Below are 19,711 nucleotides of genomic sequence, written 5' to 3' on the forward strand. Positions count from 1 at the left end.
GTTCTAAAATTGATCGTGGTGATGGTTGCACAACTTTGTGAATATACTAAAAACCACTGAATTGTACACTCTAATGAATGAAATGTATGAGGTGTGAATTATATCTCATAAAGCTGCTACCAAATTAAAAAGCCGATTCCAAAGGTTACACACTGTATGATTTCTTTATCTATAGAACATTTTTAAAGTGACAAAATTTTAGAAATGAAGGACAAATTAGTGGTAACCAGGGGTTGGGGGTGGAGGAAGGGAAAGAAATGATATAAAAGAGCAACGAAGGATCCTTAAGCTGATTGAACTGTTCACTATCTTGACACAAAGCAACCAACACATGTGATAAACTGTATAGAACTAAATACACACAGATACACACAAATCAGGACAAATGAAACTGGGGAAGTCTGAATAAGATCTGTGGATTTTAACAATGTCAGTATCTTGAGTGTGATTTATACTACAGTTTTGCAAAATGCAGGAAACAGGGTAAAGTGTATAAGGAAATTTCTCTTATATTTTTTCTTACAACCGCATATGAATCTTTTATATCTCAATAAAAATTCAACAACAACAAAAACGCTGAAATCACAGAATAAGAAAATTGTTCTGTTGTCAATTTCTCTTCTGATTAAACAATAAAGTCTCCCCTGATGCAGGTGTGCCATTGCTCGTAACAGCTGCATTACCCTTTGAAACAAGCAAAAGCAGATTTCAGGCTCAATTGCCCAGACAAGAGAATCCAGCTAGAATTTAATAACACTTTTATTTTATGGTGTTTAGTTGTTTATTTTATCTAGATGATATAATGTAGAATTAAGAACACAGATTCTGAAGACAGCCGGTCAAGGGTTCCAATCCCTTACTGCTCTGCTGCTTACTAGCTGTGTGACTTTGAGCCAGTCACTTAACATCTCTGTTAATAATAATCTGTACAGAGGTTACAGATTTTACACCTCATCTGTACAATGGGTATGACAAGAGTACCTAGATCATGGTGTTGTTCTGAGTTTTAAATCAATAAATGATACACACACAATATATGTATAAATGTCCATCATAAAGTGAAATGTTAGCTATCATTATTTTCTTTACCATAACTAGGATTGAGGGAAGGTCACGATGTTTTAGAAGGTTTTAGAAACACAGATCGAGGCCATACTACCGCTCGGAATGTACCCTTCGCCCCTCGGTTGCCCTGAGTCCATACCCGGGTATCTGGAGGAGGGAGTGGAGCCAGGAGGCACCCACCTGCGCACTTGGTGCGGCTGACGAGGGGCGGCCCGGGGCGGCCTGTACCGCCGTCACCGGGGCGCGTGAGCAGGACGCTGATCTCGTACTCCGTGTCGGGGTCGAGGTGCCACAGCTTGTAGGTCTGCAGGCTGACCGCGTGAACCTCCGCCCACGGGCCGCGCGCCATGCGGTACTCAATCTCCTTACGCACGATCGGCCCGTCGCCAATGATGGAGTTGGTGTTGAGCTGGATGATGAGGTAGGTGGGACCAGCGCGCAGTAGCTGCGGGGGCGCAATGGGGGTAGGGGGCTCTACAAGGAGATGGGAGAGAGACGGAGCCCGCGGATGGCGCTATGAATTCCTGGCCCTCAGCTCCTCACCCCACCACACCCAAAAACCCAAGAGCCCTCCTGTCCCCCCAGGCTCCTCACGCAGCCCCCCAAGCCCTAGACTAGACTGCCTCCCCCCACTAAATCCCCAGGGCCTAAGAAGCTCCCCACTCCAAAAGCTGACCCCGTCCTCACCCCTCAGCCTACACCCTCTCCCTCACTCCTTTCTGAATCCCCAAGTCCTCGCGTCCAAGGACTGATCGCTTGCCCGCTCCAGTCAACCCTAGGGCCCAATAGCCAGATCCCGCCTCGCCGGGCTCACACCTTGACCCAGCCCCCACGCGGGCCCACCTCTCAGTCACATCCCCTCACCACCAGTCCGACCTGGTCGCAGGTGAGATTGTGCCCCTCCGCAAGCCCCGCCCCGCGGTCAGACCACGCCCCTGGTCAAACCCTTCCTTCCCTACCTGTCCATGGGCCACGCCCCCTGACAAGACTCCGCCCCCTGGTAGAACCTGCGCCCCCACCCTCCGCTCGCCCCGCCCCTCGGCGGCCCGCCCTCCGCAAGCGTCCCCGAGCTCACCTTTGACGATTAGCTCTGCGAAGTTGGAGACGCCCACGCCACGCTGGGCCTGGGACACGCAGCGGTACAGGTCCTGCTCCGCGCGGCGCACGGCGGCCAGCGGGAAGGTGGCCAGGAAGCGCCGGTGGCTGATGTGCCTCACGCCGGCCGCGGGCACCAGTGCCCCGCTCTGTCGCTGAGCGGGGAGAGGGGCCAATGGGTCATGGGCGCCGGGGAAGAAAGGTCCAGATCTCGCTGTGGCCCGGGCGAGGGAGTAAATGTCCCGGCCCCATTTAGCCATCCCTACTACACAGGGGCATTTGGGGTTCCTGGAACCAGCTCTGCCACAGGAAGGTGTGGGTCTGATTAAGGGAATGTGGTCGCTCTGCCTTTGATGGAAGGTGTGGTTGGAGGATCCTGGAGCCGCTCTCTGTCCTCGGGGGATGGGGCACCCAAGAGGGCAGAGCAGAGCCTAGGGAGAGCCAGGACGCATGTGTATGGGTGCTGGAGAATAACGGAAGGACTCAGCATTCCGCAGAGGAGCCAGAACTTTTCATAAGAAGTTGGCCAAGGTCCCCCCACACTCCCACCCCACCCGCCTCACCTGCAGAAGGAAGCGCTCGGCCTCCGCTGCTCTGCCAGCAGCCATGCACTGGAACGAGGCGTTCTGGCCCGCATTGACCTCCACGTCGCCCAGGCGGGAGAAGTGTGGGGCCTTTGCTGCCGGAACAGAGCCTTGGCGTGAGCTGGGCTCGTGCCCCCTGTCAGCAGGAGCCGCAGCCACCCGTACCCCTCACCCTGCACCCCAGTGGGCTGGGACTCACCGCAGGGGTAGCTGAGAAGCAGGATGTCATCTAGGCCCATGTAGCCCCTGCGGTCTGAGGAGATGAGGGCCTCAAACAGCACCTGGGGGAGGTGGGAGGGTCCCTGTCATGCTGACATCCCTCCAGCCCTGCCTGGGGAGATGCCCACAAGAGCCCCCTTTCAGCTGTGCTCCAGCCCCATCCTCCTCAACAAGCAGCCCAGCTCACAGTTACCCTCCATACCAAGCCAGCTTGTTGTGGAAAGGGGTGTCAGCACCCAGAGCTAACAAGGCCAAAGCCAGAGGTTCCATCCCAATCCTGGACTGTTACCTTCAAGCCACAAAACTTCCCAGCCAGACAGGGTTTCCAAGTCAGCACTATTCCAACTCACCTCGACCCCAGCCATAAACTACTCCTAATAACAATGACCTCTGACACTGAACCAGACTGAACCATCACTGAAGAACCCAATGCTGACCACAGACTGACTCCTGATGCTGACACAAACTAATTCCAACCTAGGCCACTTGCTTACTCTGATCTCATGCTGACACCCCTCTACCCACACCCCCAAGCACAGACTGACCGCAGACTGAACCCAGCCCACCTGATATTCATTGGGCCAGAAGGTGCTGACAGCCAGCTCAGCCTGGTGCCACTGGCGGCCGTGGGATCCAGTCATATTCCAGACGGCACTGCCCAGGGGACCCCCATTGACACGCACATAGATGCCCAAAGTGCCCGGGCTGTGCCCATCCCGACTGTACAGGAAGTAGCTGAACTGCACACAGTGGGTGTCATTCTCACTCAGACTCTGGAAGATGACATGGGCCCTCTGGCCTGGAGCATGCTGGGAAGCATTGACCATCAAGTAGGAGCCTGGAAAGAGAGGAGGAAGAGGCAGGAGCTGAGAACTCAGGGGAGGACCAGGGTCAGGTGGGCACAGAGGAGGAGGCAGAAACAAGGGACTCCAGGCATTTGGACCCATCTGGAGTCAGCGGCCTGAGTTCTGGTCCCAGCTCTGACTCACTGGGTAAGTCCCTTCATTTCCCTGCATCTGTTTCCCAAAGTAAAGACTTGGAGCAGCAAAAAAACACACAAATCTGGCTGTGCCAAAACCCCTTTCTGGCTCCTCACCTTGCCCTTTATGACCCCAGTCCAAGCTCGTGCTAATCCACAGCTTTCCCCACATTCCGAGCTGTCCTGGGAGGCAAGGACTAGGACACTCATCTCAGGAGTCAAGAGTCCAGCACATGACAGGCCCTCAAAGTCCACCTCTTCTGAAGCCCTCCCTCTCCATCCCTCTATGGGTGTCTCTCCTGGCCCCTGGATCATTAATAAAGTATGTACCGCTCTCCCCACCAGCCTGTGATGCCTCAGGGCTCCACTGTGTCCCCAGCACAGGTCTGCAAGCTGAATGAACTTACAGAACAGAGATGGAATGAAAGGGCTCTAACTTCCCTTCCAGCCCCCAGCCCCTCAATCTAAACTCCTGGGATACAACTCTCTTGATTTCAAACCTGGAGAAAGGCAGCCCTGCCCCTGCCCCAGAGATCCAAGCTGTATGCTGGGAGTGGGGGAGAGGGGTGGTGGGGGAAAGGGGGCTGGACTCCTCAGGACCTGGCTGGGGGATTATGGCTTCCCTTCTGTGGGGAGAAGGCCCCAGCAGCTGCTAACGGGGTGCCTGCAGCCACCCAGGGCCACCTCCTCCCAGGCCTGGCTGCCAGCCCACACAAGCCCATTCAGATCCCAAACCACGAGGCTCCCTGCTCCAGGCGGGCTCTCCAGGGACTCCACTGGAGGGAACGGCATTCATCTCTGGGAGCCAGAAGCCTGTGAAGAAGGCGGCTCCTGCATCAGTCCTGGTGGGGTAGTAAACAAAACTCCAGGTCCCCATTCCCACCCAGGAAGGGGCGCATCCCAGCCCCCGCACAGTCTCTCTTGGCCCACTCCTCCATCCTCTCTCCTCTCCCTGTGAGCAGCTGTGGGCGTGTCTCTCTCCTCCTTTCAAACTGACACTTTGTTCTTGCCTCTTCCCCTTCCCTAGTCTTTTCTCACTCTGCATCCCTCCTCTTCTCTTCCATTTACTCCCTTCATCCCTGTCACCCCTCCTTCTCCTCTCTCCTGCTCTCTGAGTGTGAATCTCCCTCCTTCCTCCTCTCTCCACCTCCAAGTCTCTTCCCCAGAATGTGAGCACCAACACAGCAGAGAGACTGTCCATCTGGCTCACCACTGCATCCCCAGGATCCAGCCCAACGCCCACACTACATACAACATTTCTCTCCCCCTTTTGTCACTGGGTATGTCTCTGCTTGTGTGGAGGAGAGAGAGAAGCAGAGCCCACACAGGGTGGTCAGGACTGTAAGAGGTGAATTCAAATCAGCAACCTGTACCCGAATGCTAACCTGTACCAGGCCAAGGCTGGGCCCTGGGGATATGGAATCGGCCCGCTCAGCATCCCTGCCACAGTGGGCACCTTGACAGATCACTGTCACACAGGTCAGACTTTGATACCTGCCAGGACAGTGGTCAAACAAGGAGCTGAAAGCCCTGTGAAGGCAGAGAGGAATGCCCCAGGGAGGGCACAGTGTGAGCAAATGCACAGAAGAGGGGAGGCAGGGGGGCCTCCGGGAGTCGAGGCGAGGGGCAGGAGCCCAGGCTGCGGAGGCTGCCTGTGCCAGGTCGTGGAGGGCCTCTCTCCTGCTGGCTTCAAGTCCTGCTCCCACACTGAGAACCTTTGCTGCCCCTCCCACAAACTCTTGACAGCAGATGCGATCTTGGCCATGCTGTGAGCTGAGCAGCAAAGGCCCTGGCCCACTACTATGACAGGGCAAAGGGGAGGGGCCATAGGCTGTCCCATTCTGGGTTCCCTCAGCAAGCCCTTTTGGTCCTCGCACTATGCTGTGTCCTCCGACTCAGCCCTCATCAGTAACAAAGGTGATAACTTGGTCTCCACCTGTCTTATCCTTTTCTTAATCCCCAGTTGCTTCTGTACCCAGTGAAGAGGGATGCTAGTAGTTGGACCCCCTCAAATATCTCCAACAATAGCATCTAAGCATTCATTGAACCCTTACATGCCACCCCCATGTTACGTACTTTATAGGCATTATCTAATAATCCTATGAAATGGATTATTGTGCTCTCCATTTTATAGTTAAGGAAATGGAAGCTCAGAGAAGTTAGGTGACTTGCCCAAAGTCACACAGATGGTAAAGTGATGAAGCAAAGATCTGAAGCCCAGCCTTCATGACTCTGGAACCAGTGCACTAAAGGCCATCATCAGGGTAGAAGGCCAGGACTACAATCTACATAATTAGTCTCCTCTCAGTCCAGTGTTCACGCCGCCAAATATTCCCCATCCTGAAACAGGGGCAGGGCAGGGCAGAAGTCGGGAAAGATCCAGGAAGAAAGGGGCAGAGGCAGAAAGGTTTTACACACATGCAGCCCCCAAGGTTACTGCTCTGTCAGCATCTTCAAGCCTGGGAGACCAGGACTCAGAGGCTCACAGGGAGAAGAGAGCCTCCCTGAAGGTGGAGGATTTAGGAAGACCTGGCAGGAGTAAGGTGGATCCTGAACTAAGCTGCCATAGGAGTAATGGGAGGTGGGCTTTATCTTACAGTTTGTAAGGGTCTTTGATTACTTGAACCTGCACCCATTTTACAGGTAAAACTACCTGAGGTACACAATTGGTCAGGGTCCAGAGAGCTCCATATTCACAGTGTCATCTGTGTCATTACAGATGCCAAAGCAGATGGAGGCCCAGAAAGATTAGGCAGTGCACCCAAGGTAACACAGCAGGTGGGTAGCATGCCCCTGGAAGGAGATGAAGGGGGAATGGTGACTGAGAGTAGGCTCACCATGAGGCAGGTCCGCAGGAGCCCGGGTGCCAGGGTGGATCCTCACTTGCTCCCACTGGAAGTCGTCATACTGGGCCTGGCTGTACTCACAGGGCACTGCTGGGTCACTCGCCTCCTCGAAGGTGCAGCCGGCTGTGAGGGAAGGGCCTGCTTAGCCCAGGCTAGAGCCGGGCTGCTGGCCAGAAGGGCTCCTGGGGCTACCCTCTAGGTGCCCCGCACTGTCCCTTCCTACCCAGGCCCACCCTCATCCCCTCCGTCTCCTCAAGCCCTCCCCCCACTGCTCCCTCCCTCTAACCAAACACTCCCTCCCCCACCCTCTCCTTCTTTTCATTGTCTCCTCCCAATGCCAAGACCTCCCCACATTGCCCACCCCCCCAGTACTCCCCAGGACCTCCCACTGCTCAACCACCAATCAAAGACCCTCCTCAACAAAAGCCAGTTATCATTACTATCCATTAAAGCCTCTCAACAACTCGTGAAATCAAAGCTAGAATTATCCCCACTTTACAGATGAGGAAACTGAGGCCCAAAGAGGCTGTGACCTCCTTAAGGTCACACAGCAGGTTAATGACAGAGGTGGGGTTTGGACCAAGATCTGCTGACTGCTGGTCAGTGTTCCATCACCTGCCCCTCCATCTTTGCAGAGAGGACAGACAGTGGGCCCCAGGACTGGCAGGGTCATGAATGCCCTAAGTCAGCCCTGATGGTATCTCCTTAAAAATAAGAACAATGTCCACTGATGACATCAGGCTTCCGACAAGCCCTGCACAGTGCTAAATGATTTAAGCGTGGATTCCCATTTAGGCCTCGCCTTCTAAGGAGGTACCACTACTGTACTTATTCCTACTTGACAGATAGGCTTAAGCGATGCACATTACCCAAAGTCACCTAACTGAGGTCTCTGCCTGCAGGAATGTGGCAGGCAAAACGGTCATGTGTGGACTGAGGACACATATGACTAGAGGAAGCAAATTCCCATGATTTGGAGCCAATATACATAGTTTAAATATGGCGGGGATTGAAATGGATGTGAGTCCTTTGGTTGGTAATGAGGTTCATATATCTTAGCTGGCTCATCAACGCCCTGAGTTGGACATAATACACTTGAGAACACCACTGGTTCAGAAAGTAACTGCAAACAGGTCCCCGCACTCACTCCTGAACCTTAGTGTTTGGAGCCCCATCAGGGGTAAATGAAGGCGTCTGAGACCCGGGCAAATGCATGGACAAGTGGCGAGGAAGCAGGCACAAATCATGCCAGGCCCTGTCCTGGGTGCCTATCAGCCACTGGTACTTCTCCCCACTTGACAGATGAGGTGACTGAGGCTCTGAGGGGTGAAGGAATTCACCCACAGTATGCGGTGGTAGATAAGCAAGTGGGCTTTGGCATCAGACAGACTCGGGATTGAACCTTGACTCTGCACTTTGCCAGCCCTGTGGTGGTGATCCTTTCTCATCTTCAGTTTCCCCACCCACAAGTGGAGTTGTTGAGGTTTCAGTGCGGGGGTCCACTTAGCACAATGCCTAGCACATGCAAGCACTCAGGAGATAGCAGCTCTGCACCTGTTCCACCTGAGCCACCTGAGTAACAGAAGCAGGATTTGAATCCATGGCGGTCAGAGGCCAAAGTCCACATTTCTCACCAGAAAAGCCTTCACTATGAGAAGGAGCAAGTTTTAGCTGCTTCCCAGCCTCAAGAAGAGGAGGGGCAAGAAACAGAGAGTAACTGGGGAGTGAGTGCCATGTGCCAGGCACAACGGTGGGCATCTGCACGCACTGCTGGTGGCCTCACTTTCAGGAGGCTCTGCTGTTTCATCTGCAGCAAGGACTTCTCCAGGTTTTCGCGGATCATGTGAAGCAGCATCTCGAAATGCACAGCCAGGCACAAGGGGCTTGCCACTGTTGGGAGCGGGGGAGTCTCCCTTTCCTCTTTATGGACCCCGTCAGAGTGTAAAACAGTAAAAGGTGAGCACAAGGCTGGCACCAGGTGGATGGGATGAAATAACAGCAGCCTCTCTCCAGAGCTGGGGCAGGACGTTGGCTGAGCTCTTTGCCTCATTGTGTGAAGACCCCTGGTCAGCATGTGCCCTATGACCTGTGGAGGTGGGTTTTAACCCCATCTGTGCTGGGGAGGCCTCGGCTCTCCCCTTAGAAAATGATCCATAGCACAGCACGAAGAGAGAACATAGCTAGTAGGGATGATCAGGGAGGGCTTCCTGGAGGAGGGGACAGCTGACTTCATTCAGCCTGAGCTGAGTCTGTGCCTGAGGGTCTTAGCCAAGGCCTCCCTGAGCCTCCAAATTACCAGAAAGGGAACCCCAGGATCTAGAGTCTCGCTGGGGCTCAGGTCCTTCCTGTTCCTTCTCAAGTAACAAGGCAGCTGCCCCAGATGTCTCACCCATGGCCCTGCGGCGAGCCTGGGAATGCCAGCTCCTTGGCTTCCTCCCGTCCATTCTGAGCCAGGCAAAGTGAGCTTCCAGGACTCCCAGCCTGACTGACCTGGTCAGAGGGACCCCCAGACCATCTGACCTTGGCCAGAGTAACCCTGAGACTGCCTGATGCAGGTCAGTTGACCCCCAGACAGATAGACCTGAGCCAGAGTGGCCCATCATCATCCAGATGACCACCAGACCATCTGACTTTGACCAGAATGACCACCAGACTGACTGACTGAGCCCAGACCAGCTGACCATGTCCAGAGTGACCCCTGACTTCCGTCAAAACGGAAGTCCTGCACCTGTCCCAAGCCAGGGTGATCTCCCCGGCTGACCATTCCCATCCAGAGTACGCCCTTCTGGAGGTAGAATGATTCCCTCTCCCTGATCCATGCCCATCCCCAGCCCTGTGTTTCTGGGCCAGGCCCATTCCAGCCACAGCCTTCAGGGGGTAACATCTCCGGGGCCAAGTTCTCCAAGGTGAGCCCCACCCTCATCTGCTCCCCAGCTCACCCTGGGATGGGAACAATCAGCCCTCCTGGATCCTGGGAAAAGCCCCATCACCTCCAGGCTGGATGGCTCAGGAGCTAGGAGTCCCAACGCCAAGTCCCCACTTCTACTAGAGACTCAACTCCTGCTAGGGGCCGCCAGCCCAGGGGAGAAAAAAATAGACCAGACTTTGTGTTGAGAGCAAGAACGGTCAGAGAATACCTCTCGACTCCATCAACACAGACGTGGGCACAGACATGCACACACACATCAACGCCATCACAAGAGGGCTGCCACTTACCACCATGACCCCTTGTGCCACTGATTCCTCATAATAACTCACAAGCTCAGTACTATTATTATTCCCATTTTACAGATGGACACCGAGGCACAGAGAGATGAGGTGGCTTGCTCAAGGCCACATCTTAAGTCCCAGAAGCTGGGATTTATACCACCTATCTTTTTTTTTTTTCATCTTTATTGGAGTATAATTGCTGTACAATGGTGTGTTAGTTTCTGCTTTATAACAAAGTGAATCAGTTATACATATACATATGTTCCCATATCTCTTCCCTTGCGTCTCCCTCCCTCCCACCCTCCCTATCCCACCCCTCTCGGTGGTCACAAAGCACCGAGCTGATCTACCTGTGCTATGCGGCTGCTTCCCACTAGCTATCTATTTTACGTTTGGTAGTGTATATATGTCCATGCCATTCTCTCACTTTGTCACAGTTTACTCTTCCCCCTCCCCATATCCTCAAGTCTATTCTCTAGTAGGTCTGTGTCTTTATTCCCGTCTTACCCCTAGGTTCTTCATGACATTTTTTTTCTACTTAAATTCCATATATATGTGTTAGCATACGGTATTTGTCTTTCTCTTTCTGACTTACTTCACTCTGAATGACAGACTCTAGGTCCATTCACCTCACTACAAATAACTCAGTTTCGTTTCTTTTTATGGCTGAGTAATATTGCATTGTATATATGTGCCACATCTTCTTTATCCATTCATCCGATGATGGGCACTTAGGTTGCTTCCATCTCCTGGCTATTGTAAATAGAGCTGCGATGAACATTTTGGTACATGTCTCTTTTTGAATTATGGTTTTCTCAGGGTATATGCCCAGTAGTGGGATTGCTGGGTCATATGGTAGTTCTATTTGTAGTTTTTTAAGGAACCTCCATACTGTTCTCCATAGTGGCTGTACCAATTCACATTCCCACCAGTAGTGCAAGAGTGTTCCCTTTTCTCCACACCCTCTCCAGCATTTATTGTTTCTAGATTTTTTGATGATGGCCATTCTGACTGGTGTGAGATGATATCTCACTGTAGTTTTGATCTGCATTTCTCTAATGATTAATGATGTTGAGCATTCTTTAATGTGTTTGTTGGCAATCTGTATATCTTCTTTGGAGAACTGTCTATTTAGGTCTTCTGCCCATTTTTGGATTGGGTTGTTTGTTTTTTTGTTATTGAGCTGCATGAGCTGCTTGTAAATTTTGGAGATTAATCCTTTGTCAGTTGCTTCATTTGCAAATATTTTCTCCCATTCTGAGGGTTGTCTTTTCGTCTTGTTTATGGTTTCCTTCTCTGTGCAAAAGCTTTTAAGTTTCATTAGTTCCCATTTGTTTATTTTTGTTTTTATTTCCATTTCTCTAGGAGGTGGGTCAAAAAGGATCTTGCTGTCATTTATGTCATAGAGTGTTCTGCCTATGTTTTCCTTTAACAGTTTGATAGTTTCTGGCCTTACATTTAGGTCTTTAATCCATTTTGAGCTTATTTCTGTGTATGGTGTTAGGGAGTGTTCTAATCACGTACTTTTACATGTACCTGTCCAGTTTTCCCAGCACCACTTATTGAATAGGCTGTCCTTTCTCCACTGTACATTCCTGCCTCCTTTATCAAAGATAAGGTGACCATATGTGCGTGGCTTTATCTCTGGGCTTTCTATCCTGTTCCATTGATCTGTATTTCTGTTTTTGTGCCAGTACCATACTGTCTTGATTACTGTAGCTTTGTAGTATAGTCTGAAGTCAGGGAGCCTGATTCCTCCAGCTCCGTTTTTCGTTCTCAAGATTGCTTTGGCTATTCGGGGTCTTTTGTGTTTCCATACAAATTGTGAAATTTTTCGTTCTAGTTCTGTGAAAAATGCCAGTGGTAGTTTGATAGGGATTGCATTGAATCTGTAGATTGCTTTGGGTAGTAGAGTCATTTTCACAATGTTGATTCTTCCAATCCAAGAACATGGTATATCTCTCCACCTATTTGTATCATCTTTAATTTCTTTCATCAGTGTCTTATAATTTTCTGTATACAGGTCTTTTGTCTCCCTGGGTAGGTTTATTCCTAGATATTTTATTCTTTTTGTTGCAATGGTAAATGGGAGTGTTTTCTTAATTTCACTTTCATATTTTTCATCATTAGTGTATAGGCATGCCAGAGATTTCTGTGCATTAATTTTGTATCCTGCTACTTTACCAAATTCATTGATTATCTCTAGTAGTTTTCTGGTAGCGTCTTTAGGATTCTCTATGTATAGTATCATGTCATCTGCAAACAGTGACAGCTTTACTTCTTCTTTTCCGATTTGGATTCCTTGTATTTCCTTTTCTTCTCGGATTGATGTGGCTAAAACTTCCAAAACTATGTTGAATAAGAGTGGTGAGAGTGGGCAACCTTGTCTTGTTCCTGATCTTAGTGGAAATTACACCACCTATCTTTATTCAAGGAGACTAGGCACAAACAAAGCAAGGCCCTGGTATTCTGTTGGCCACATGTACAAATTCGGTTCCACTCATTGGACATTCATTCACTGACAGTACAAAGCAGGCCCCAGGTTGGCACTAGTAGAGGCACAAGAATGGTTAAGACTCTGCTCTGCCCTCAAGGACCTCCTAGTCTGAGTGGAGGTAAGGGAATGAGACAAAGCAGAGAAGGGTCAAGACCACAAGGGGAGTCCGGGGAGGAGGGTGGGTACAGGGGGAAGGCTTCCTGGAGGTGGGTGCATCTGAGCAGAGGGATGGAAGGATAGGTACCATTCTGGCCAGTAAAGATGGAGAGAGGGGCATCTGAGGTAAAGGGCCCAGCAGGAGCGAAGGAAGGTAATGAGTAACACAGTTGGTCCAGGGCCCAGAGAGGAGCCCAGACTGGCCAAACAATGGTAGATAAGATGGGAGGGAAGGAGGCTGAGGCCAGATCACGGACAGCCAAGTGCCAGGGTGAGAAGTCCAGCCTCATTTTAAGGGGGGAAACCATATTAGGTATTTGAGCAGAGAAGCACCTGGATTCAGATGAGACAAGTGACACATCCTATAAGCAATGAGGAGGGCAGGTGGCTTCTCCAGACAACACTGTAGGATCAGAAGTAGGACAAGTCATCAAGGGGTCTGGAGTCAGATGTCAGGAACTGGTGAGGAAGGGGCCTCAAGTCCCCATCCTGGATGCAAATGGCACGCGCTCCAGTCACACCGACAGAGATGCACAACACACACAGACACACACAGAGTGTTCACATACACACACTCTCTCCCCCCAGCCTCGTCTAAGCCTTGGGGACACAGTCAGCTGGGCTGGGGACAGGGAGAAAACCAGACCCCTCCGTGGGTACGCCATCTCTGCCAGGGCCTCCCTGAGAGGGTGGGCTGAATCAACCCAGGACCCCCAGCAGCTCCCCCAGACTCGGCTCAAACTGGCCCAGCTACATTCCTCAGCTAATCTTCACAATCTGGCAGGCGGTTGCCTGAGCAACCGTCAGCCACAATTTGGGAAGGCAGGATGATGGTTTATCCACATCCGGCTGGGCTCCGGATGGGGTGATGTAAGGGGCAAAGCAACCTCTGCAGGAGGAGCCAGAGTGCGGGAGGGGGTCTCCCTGGAGTGAGGGTCTCCACCCCTCCATATGCTTGTACTTCCATATGCAGACCTGTGTGCGTGTGTGCGTGTGTGTGTGTGTGTGCGCGCGTGCGTACACATGTACATGGCTGTGAGACTGATAGCCTGGTATTGACTTATGAGTACTCGACTGGGAAGCAGAAGGCCTGGATCTAATTCCTGCTGAGCCTCTAACTTCCTGTGTGACCCTGGGCAGGTGGCTTGTCCTCTCCGAAGCCCTGCTTCCTCACCTATGAAATGAGAATGGGGACCTTGGTGACCTCTAAGGCTGTTCCACCTCTAGAATTCTGATTCCATTCGTGTGAGCATGTATGTGGGCAAAAATAACTTGAAGGTAGAGAGAGATACTATAGGGGAGAGGTGAGGGTGAGTGTGGCTCTCACAGTGTAGGTCCCTCAGGCACTGTGCTGTGAAGTGGTGGGTGTGTGGCTGTACGTTTATCTGCAGAGATATATGGGCACATTCAGCAGGAAGCATGTGCCTAAGGGGGAGGTGAGTGTACACGGCAGGTAGAGGGGAGCCGTGCGTGCGTGTGTGCGTGAGCGTGCACGCGTGTGCACGTGGGCACCACAAGCATGGAAGCACCAGACTTCCTCGCCACCAGACAGGGAATGGTGCTCTGTGCCAAGTGTGGCTGCCAGCCACCATCAGTGTTTTCCGAAGACCCTAGGTAAACAGAGGCTGTTTGCAATGAGATTTTTGTTCCCTTTGGTTTGTCAACAGAACATTCAGTTCCCAAGGGACGGTCCCAGGAGAAACAAAACTCCTCCCAACAGATTACAAATTTAGGGGCTGGCATCATACCCAACCCCTGGCATAGCCCCAACCCTTGCCTGGGGAACCCAAATACAACCCCAAGGATAACACCGGTCTATTTCATCATCTGAAGCCACACTCCCTTTCTAGGTAGCCCAACCCAACCCTAGAACCAACACAGGCTCACCCTTGGACATTCCTGCCCAACCCAGCCCCATCCCATGTTCTCCACCACAATAACAGCTCCACCTCAGGCCTGTCTAACCCCTACCTCCTCCCTTCTTGAGATCAGAGACTGTCTCTTAATGCCCTTGAGCCCCATCCCCAAGCCCCGTGTATAGTAGAACGCCAACAGTGGCTGGACTGATCAACCCCATGATCCCAGCTAGTCTGATCCAGGCTCAAGGACCATGACGCCAGCCCAGAGACCTGGCCCAGCCCACTTCACTGCTCTCCTGGCCCAGATCAACACAACCAGACCTTGGCTAGGGCTCCCCCGAGCTGCCCTCCAGAGCCCTGAATAATTGATGCACAATTAACAAGGGCAGGGCTGGCAGCAATATGCCCACCTTTTAATCACCCCGCATTCAGGAGAGCTGCAACCACGAACACCCAGGGCCAGGCCACAGGGAGAGAAAGCTGAGCTGATATCCCCTACAGGAGCCAGTACAGAACCCAGCGATGCCAACAGCCCTCCATCTCTACTGAGAATAGAAGGAAGCCGACTACAGCAGGGGAAACTTCGGCCACTCCCCATCTCCCGGATCAATATGCCCAGCAAATCCCAGAGTTAGCAGCAGGGCTGCCATGTTGTTAGTGTAAGGGGAAGGCACAGGGCGGGGCCAGACTCCATACAGAGGCAAAGGGCTGAACGGAGGGTTGTTCTTTGCAGAGGTACAGCGGGCAAAGGGTACACAGACCCCTGTAGTGCAGACACCGTGTGTCATATAAAAACACAGTGCAGCGTAGAGAGGCAGAGGGCTGTGAACGAACACATGCAGTGCAAAGATCTGGACTTTCTAACAGTCCCGTGGCAAGAGAGGGCTACGTGGCTGCGGTGTGGTGTGTTGCGGGTGCAATGCAGCAGCTCCACTGTACAGAGGTGGAACGCAGTTATACAATGCAGGGGAGCAGAGAAGTGTACCCAGACCCCCACACAACACCTGGCACAGCATGGCAGGACTGGTCGGTGCCATGATGCAGTGGAGAGGTGCCCCATCCATCGTGGCCACGACCCAGAGCTGCACAGAGGCACAGTGCAGCAGTGAGCACTTAGTGGTACATTGGGCTGGCGCTCAGCACCAAGGGATAGGTGTATGCAGGAACACCGAGGGGGTATGTCCAAGCCTCACTAGGCTTGGACATAGTTGGCGCTCCACGAATTCTCACTGAAAGGATGTCTAGTGGAGGCATGCAGAACATGCAGAGATATAGGGAAGAGAAAGACGTGGTGCAGTGCAGAAGGAATTGCTGGGTGCTCGATACAGTCCCAAGGAGTACAGTAAGTGTAGACTGGAGAGCAGGGGTAGAAAGTGGCACCAAAATGAAATGTAGTAAAGACACCATGTGGAACAGGGAATTCAGTGCAAGAGCTCTGCATCTTGAAATCCAGTAGAACGCACACAACCCAACAGTGAACAGGTATAGTGCAGGGTAGAGGCCCAGGACAGTGACCGTGTGCAGTGCACAGACGCCGGCTACTTGCAAAGGTAATGCCTGCAAAAACCCACGCCAGTCCCGAGCCCAACAGAATGGCCTCAAGCTGCAGTGTAGCTACCGACTCCTCGGGCAGTGAGCAGTGGGGGCCAGAGGAACACTGCAGTGAGGCCACTTGAAACAAAGATGCTGCTCAACTGGGGCTGCCAACAGAAACCTGGGGAAGGACACCAGCTGACACCTCAGTGGCCGTACAGGGTGAGATAACCTAGAGGGTGGCGTTACAGCGGCAGTGGTACAGTATGATGGGCTGGGCCAGGAGATGCGCATCTCCAGTGCAGTGCAGTGAAGCAGTGGGACAGAAGTGCTGTGCCGGGCAAAGGGGCACTGTGTTTGTACAGCGCGACGGTGGACTGCAGACAGGCTGTGCCTGGCCATGCCCGATGCAGTGCAGATGCCCACTACAACAATGCAGTGCAGTACAGAGGGGCCGTGTGACGCAGATGCAGTGTCGTGGTAGCACGGCATCTGTTGGCACAGTGCAGTGGTGCGTTGCCAGGGACTATGCACAGTCCCAGGAGGGTCCACAAGCCCAACACAACATCATCATCCAGTAGAGTCACACAGCACAGAAGAGCCGCAAACACACAAATGGCAGCACAACTGCAGAACAGAGGCACAGCACAACGGGACAATGCGGGTGGAGCATACAGACACGCGGGAGAGTCCACACAGCCAATGCAATGCGGAATCTCACACAGCGCAGCCATGCAGCATAGGGCTGAGATGCAGTGCAGTGCAAGGATGCAATGCAGTGGCCCAGTCCTGAGGTGATGGGTCCAGGACTCCCCAGAGAGCACACACCCAGAGCAGGCCGGGGCTTTGATGCAGAGCAGTTCTTAGTGTGAGGTGAAGACGTGGCACGCTTCTCCCTATGATGCACTGGAGAGCAGGGGAGCCGGGACCCCCAGAAACCCTTATGCCTACAGCTCTGCCTGGCTGGGCTGGCTACCCCATGGGTTGGGGGTGAGGCCTCATCTGCCCTGGGGGCTTCCCCCCACCTCACCTCCCACTCCCAGCATCTTCCACCCCAGGGACTCTCCAAGGGCACAGGATGAAGCCATTGCCACCCGTGGGGCAGACAGCCAGAACTGAGCACATTGTCCAGGTATTTCTATCTGAGCAGGGCCCCAGCACGCAGGCAGGGGAACAATGAATTCAGATTCTGCTGAAAAGCTTTTGGACAATTAAAGCACATCCCCTGGCCCCCAGCCCAGGGACAGGCAGTGTGGGGCAGGACGAGAGAGAGACGCAGAGGGAGACCTATTGGATTAGGCCCTAATTAGGCCCTGGGGGGAGAGGCGAGCCAGACCCAATGACCTGGACGGTCACTCCAGCGCTCCCAGCCACCGTCACCCCTCCCAGGCCTTGGTTTCATCAGAAGCCAAGAGCAAACTTTTCTGAGCACACAGGGTGCTGCACACACACACACCCTCAATAATAGTTTAGCACATACAGTGCTTACTACAGGCCAGAACCTGCTCTAAACGATACACGTATGTATATAAAATATATCCTCATAGCAACCCCGTGCAGTGGGTTCGTTCCATTATTATCCCCATCTCACAGATGAGAACACTAAAGGCCCAGAGAGGTCAAGTCACTTGCCCAAGGGTTACAAGGCTAGCAGTGGTAGAGTGAGGATTCGAACCCAGATGGTGTGGCTCCCAAGTCCATGCTCTTCACCACCACACTCTAGGTACAAACACACAGGCACACACGCACAACCACACGGGTGTACACGTACACACATGCAGACACACACATAGACACATCCTGAGCAATGTATTTCCCAATCTCTCAGCTGAGACCCACCTGTCCTGTCCAGATAGGTTTCTGATACCTCCCAGTTGTCACCTCTTATCCCCCATCAGCTGTCCCATATCCCCCTTCTATCCATCCCTCACCTGTCCCCCAACCCTCAGTTGTTCCCCCAACACCACCTGTCCCCTCATTCCCAGCTGTTCCCACCCCCCAGATATATCTTTATTGCAAGTAATCTCCCATCCCCCCCGTTGTCCCCCACCCCCAAGTTGTCACTCCACCCCAGCTGTGATCCTACTCATCAAATATCTCCAACACCCCTTCCCAACTTCCCTATCCCAATCCTTCATCCTCTCCACCTATACTCAGCTCCCAAACCTCAGGGACCCCTCTAAGCCCCCCTTTTCTTCATCCCTTCAGATTCACCACCAGGTCCTGGGGTCTGCACCCTGGGAATCCGCTCAAGACCTCCTGAGTCATCCAGTAACAGCTGCCTTCTGGGTTGTCAACCCCAGGGGTCCTCCCCAGCCATTCTTCAGGCAATGGCAGCCCCACCCAGGGCCAGCCAAGGGGGGACACCGGCCCCCAACCATGACTGCCCTCTGGAGCCCCAGCTCCACTCCCACTCCGAGCCTTCCCTGTGTACCCAGGGGTCCACATCGATGCAAACACTGAGTAGGCACATGCCATGTACAAGGCCCTGGGGACGGGAGATGACAAGGACCCAGCCCAGCCCTTCCTCCCAGCCTAGTGGGGAAGGAGACGGAAAACACTGCAGCCCACTGACACACGTGCGTGGTGGGAGAAACCTGGCCAGCCGTGTCGGCTGGCGTCTGGGAAGGCTTTCCTGGGGAAGTGACATCAGAGCTGGACTTCTGAAGGCTGAGCGAGTAGCCAGGCCTCCAGGAAGCAAGACGGGTGGGAGTGGTGTTCTCGGCAGAAGGCACAGCACGTGCAAAGGCAGAGAGGCGTGAAAGGGCCCGGCAGGTTCTGGGACCAACATTGGCCTGGTGAGCCTGGATCATAAGGTGGACGTGGGGAGTGGGGTCGGGGAGGAGAGGCATAAACATGAAGCTGTCATGGAAAGCAGAGGCTGGGTCATACGGGGCCTCATCTGCCATGTTAGGCTTTGGTCCCAGCGTGCTGGAGAGTCTGCAGCTTAGCACAAGGGAGTGGCAGGATCCTATGCCTGCCTGTGAGGTCATTCAGATCCCGGGGTGGGAGAAGCACTAATGGCAGAATGGAGACCAAGGAGGGGGCTGCTGCAATCGTCCAGGCAAGAAATGATGCGGCTGGAGAGAAGGGGACATGGATTCAGCAAAACCTTCTTCAGTGGCCACTGAGCGACAGGCCATCCACTCCTTGAGGTGTCCAGGCCTCACTAAAGATGCTGTAGGCCTTGCACCTCTAGACCATCACTGTCTATAGAATTTTTTGCTGTGATGGAAATGCTCTCTACCTTCACAGACTGACCAATTCCATAACTACTAGCAACAGGCGACTCTCAAGGACTTGAAATCTGGCTGGTGAGACTGAGGGACCGAATGTTTATTTTAATGAACTGTAGCTAAGTGGCCACATGTAAGTGGCCACCATACTGAAGAGAGCAGGTAGAGAACATTTCCATCATTTTAGAAAGTTCTATTGGATAACACAGCTCTAGAATGACGAACCATAGAGAGGCAGAACCACTGGGGTCTGCTCCAGTGGCAGCACCCTCTGGCAGCTGTAGGGAGGGGAGAAGGCAAGCCCCAGGGAAGGCAGTGCCACAGGCTGACCTAGCACAGCCCCAGTCCCTGGTCCATAGCTGCGCACGGTCACCGGGACACTCCCCACCCAAACATGCATATCCCTTTCCAGGAGACGCAGACACCTAAATA

The 19,711-nt window shown here is 52.9% G+C and overlaps 1 protein-coding gene across 2 annotated transcripts in view; it reads right to left on the reverse strand.

Moving 5' to 3' along the window:
* The window catches only part of PTPRU (protein tyrosine phosphatase receptor type U), an 83,473-nt gene that overhangs the window by 58,691 nt on the left and 5,071 nt on the right, over nucleotides 1–19,711 (reverse strand). For both annotated transcript variants that reach the window (XM_060140802.1, XM_060140801.1), the window contains exons 2-7: nucleotides 6,780–6,911; nucleotides 3,530–3,801; nucleotides 2,944–3,025; nucleotides 2,724–2,839; nucleotides 2,141–2,315; nucleotides 1,246–1,539 (exon numbers count right to left, since the gene is read on the reverse strand). In XM_060140802.1, coding sequence (XP_059996785.1) covers nucleotides 1,246–1,539; nucleotides 2,141–2,315; nucleotides 2,724–2,839; nucleotides 2,944–3,025; nucleotides 3,530–3,801; nucleotides 6,780–6,911 — 1,071 coding nt within the window. The remainder of the gene's footprint in view (nucleotides 1–1,245; nucleotides 1,540–2,140; nucleotides 2,316–2,723; nucleotides 2,840–2,943; nucleotides 3,026–3,529; nucleotides 3,802–6,779; nucleotides 6,912–19,711) is intronic.

This window comes from Lagenorhynchus albirostris, chromosome 2 (genome assembly GCF_949774975.1).
Source record: "Lagenorhynchus albirostris chromosome 2, mLagAlb1.1, whole genome shotgun sequence".
NCBI classification, from domain to species: domain Eukaryota; kingdom Metazoa; phylum Chordata; class Mammalia; order Artiodactyla; family Delphinidae; genus Lagenorhynchus; species Lagenorhynchus albirostris.